The sequence below is a fragment of the Salpingoeca rosetta genome (genome assembly GCF_000188695.1).
Source record: "Salpingoeca rosetta unplaced genomic scaffold supercont1.27, whole genome shotgun sequence".
In the NCBI taxonomy this organism is placed as follows: Eukaryota; class Choanoflagellata; order Craspedida; family Salpingoecidae; genus Salpingoeca; species Salpingoeca rosetta.
This window is the reverse complement of record NW_004754907.1, coordinates 488,568-491,067: the sequence shown is the minus strand read 5'-3', so window position 1 is coordinate 491,067 and position 2,500 is coordinate 488,568. Positions and strand designations below refer to the sequence as shown.

General features: G+C 50.2%; 2 protein-coding genes across 2 annotated transcripts in view; one reads left to right on the top strand and one right to left on the bottom strand.

Moving 5' to 3' along the window:
• The window catches only part of PTSG_09011 (AGC/RSK/MSK protein kinase), a 9,071-nt gene extending 8,888 nt beyond the window's left edge, over positions 1-183 (top strand). The window contains exon 21 of the mRNA XM_004989753.1: positions 1-183. This exon is cut by the window's left edge and continues 105 nt beyond it. The gene's annotated coding sequence lies outside the window, so the exon portion shown is untranslated.
• A 116-nt stretch (positions 184-299) lies between these two features.
• PTSG_09010 (uncharacterized protein) lies at positions 300-2,108 on the bottom strand (the record flags this gene model as incomplete). Its single annotated transcript, XM_004989752.1, has 5 exons — positions 300-687; positions 829-996; positions 1,135-1,269; positions 1,448-1,508; positions 2,095-2,108. The coding sequence occupies 5 exons, from the start codon at positions 2,106-2,108 to the stop codon at positions 388-390; spliced, it is 678 nt and encodes a 225-aa protein (XP_004989809.1). The 3' UTR covers positions 300-387.
• Between the last annotated feature and the right edge of the window lie 392 nt (positions 2,109-2,500).

Genomic DNA, 2,500 nt, shown 5'->3' with positions numbered 1-2,500 from the left:
CAAACGGGCCGTTGTATCCTATTCTCGAATGACAGACTTGTTTCGTTTCTACCTTCTTTGAAACGCGCCTTGCTTGCTTGCGTTCTGTTTGCGTTCTGCTTTCTTCGTGTGTGTATGGTTGATTCGCGCTTTTGCCAGGATAAACGTCATGTTTTGGGTTGTTGTGAAACAGTAATATGCCCGTTGGATGATTTGTATGGAGGGAGGAGAGGGCATGTGGGGTCGGGCAACAGCACGAAGGAGAGCAAAGCACGCACACGGATTGACATGGGAGGAATCAGGGCACAGATGAACGTCGCATGTGGAATGCGACAAACTACGCGCAGAGTGCGGAGGTGGCTAGAAAGTGCACAAAGGAACACAACCACCAGACACAGCTCTTGCCGTTCACTCCTGAATGCGGAGGACGCGCTTGCTGAACGACAGAGCGACGCCACCTCCCGAGTTGATGGACGCACAGGCACGCAGGGGAAATGGAAACGTGTCAAACGTGTCGGTCAGTGTGTGGTCGCAGCAGCCGACGTCGTGAGACAGTGGCTCATCTGGAGCCGACTGCAATACACCGCCACCGTCGCCGCACGTGCAGTCTTGTGTATTGTAGTTGCCGCTGCCTGGAGATGTTTCGAGTGCGATCCAGTGGCCATCGGGCGCAGTCAGACCATCATCGTCGCAGGAGGTCGTGAACACCTAAACAAGAAAGGTATACATAACGGCATGAGAGAGTAAGAGGACGTAGGGGCGTGTATCAGACACTTGCCATGATAACAAGACACACACGGACAGGTAGCAGCAGCATTCACACGCTCTCACGCATGCCAGTACACTCACATCAAAGTTGCGGTTGCTCCTGCTCTTGCTCAGCGAGGAGATGCGCGTTACGTGTTCAGTCGTAAGAGCGTGGCCACCAGAACGATAGGTGATGTTGAAGAACTCTTCACATTGCATTGTCTCAACATTTTCAGGAACTGTTCCAACGTACCACTCCCCGGTTAAGTCCTGCAACGCAACACATGCATGACCCGAATGTGAGCTTGTGAAGTGATGTGTCACTTTGTTCACAGAAAGATGGCCACACTGAAGATTGCACACAAACGCATGTTCAGTAGCGCGAGGAAAAGCACAACCCAAATTTACCTGCAAGCGCCCAATAGCGGCGGAGCAATCGCACTTGTACCAGTTGTTCAATGTCTTTTCAGAGAAGATCCAACCAGTCGAAGAGAAAGCGCTCCCCTGCACCTCCAACTCCACAAACCCGTCCTTGCACGTCACCTGTACGTGTGCGTACATGTGTGTGGGTGTGCATGCACGCACATGAACGTACATGTGCGTGGGCAGTCGGTGCAGTTTTCAGTTGCTCTGCTGTTGTCCATTCACGTTGTTCAGCACCCAATCTTCAGTTAACATGTACACTCAGGCGCACACAGACATGGTGGCAAGCACACCGCACCTGCAATGGTTCAGAGCGCCCAATGGAGATCCACTTTGTTCCGTCTGCATTCTCTGGAAAGCTGAGGGTGGTGCGAGGAACGGGAAACACAAATACATGAATGAACGCGACACAGGAACATCTCGATGTCAGATCAGGGACACAATGACCTCAAGCCAAGCGTTCGGAAAAGTATCAAAGGCCTAGGCAAGCGAGGTTAAAAGGACCAATACTTGTAGGTTCTGGTAGGAATGGTTGTGAAAATGGGTTGGGGAACTAAAACAGGTTCGATGCAAAAACGTGGGTAAAAAAAATAGTGGAGTGGTTGCAAAAGGTTAGTGGCTAAAAATAGTCGAAGAAGAAAAAATGTTTCAAGTGTTCGGAAAAACGTTGGAAGAAAAGTATGAAAGGCCTAGGCAAGCGAGGTTAAAAGGACCAAAAACTTTTGTAAAACGGTTGTAAAACCAAGTCTGGTTGCGATAGGGTGCGTCAGGGTGCGAATGATTGCGAATGTGTGCATAATTGGGGTTGGGGAACAAGTTCATTTTGTCAAGACAGAGCGAACCCAAGTGGGCAGATAGGTTGGCCTAACAAGCCAAAACAAATGCGGGACGAACATAACTGTGACAAGCCGGGACCCTTGCTCAAATCGGAAAACACGGGCGAACTACAGGTCACGCATGGTTATAGTGCCGTCGGGTGAAGTGGCAAACGAGCTAAAGTGACCCTAACTTCAGGAAACAGTCACTTACATGTTTATAGTGATGATTTTGGACTCGAGTAGTGACCGGTGCTCTGTGTGTGTGTGTGTGTGTGTGTGTGTGTGTGTGTGTGTGTGTGTGTGTGTGTGTGTGTACATACGGCCAGGAAGACGGTTTACTGTGCAGACCCATCGACAGAAGGGTCAACAGTGAGAAACCCATGAAGAGTAAGCTGTGTTTGAGGCATCACAATAAAGTCAAGGGCCGAACGAAGGGAAACCAAAGAGTCACGATAGTTGGCGAGCTTGTGCGGGTGGAATGTAATGAAGCGGCGAAGTAGAGTGGCCGCCTCTCTTGCTGCTTAAGCGTTGGT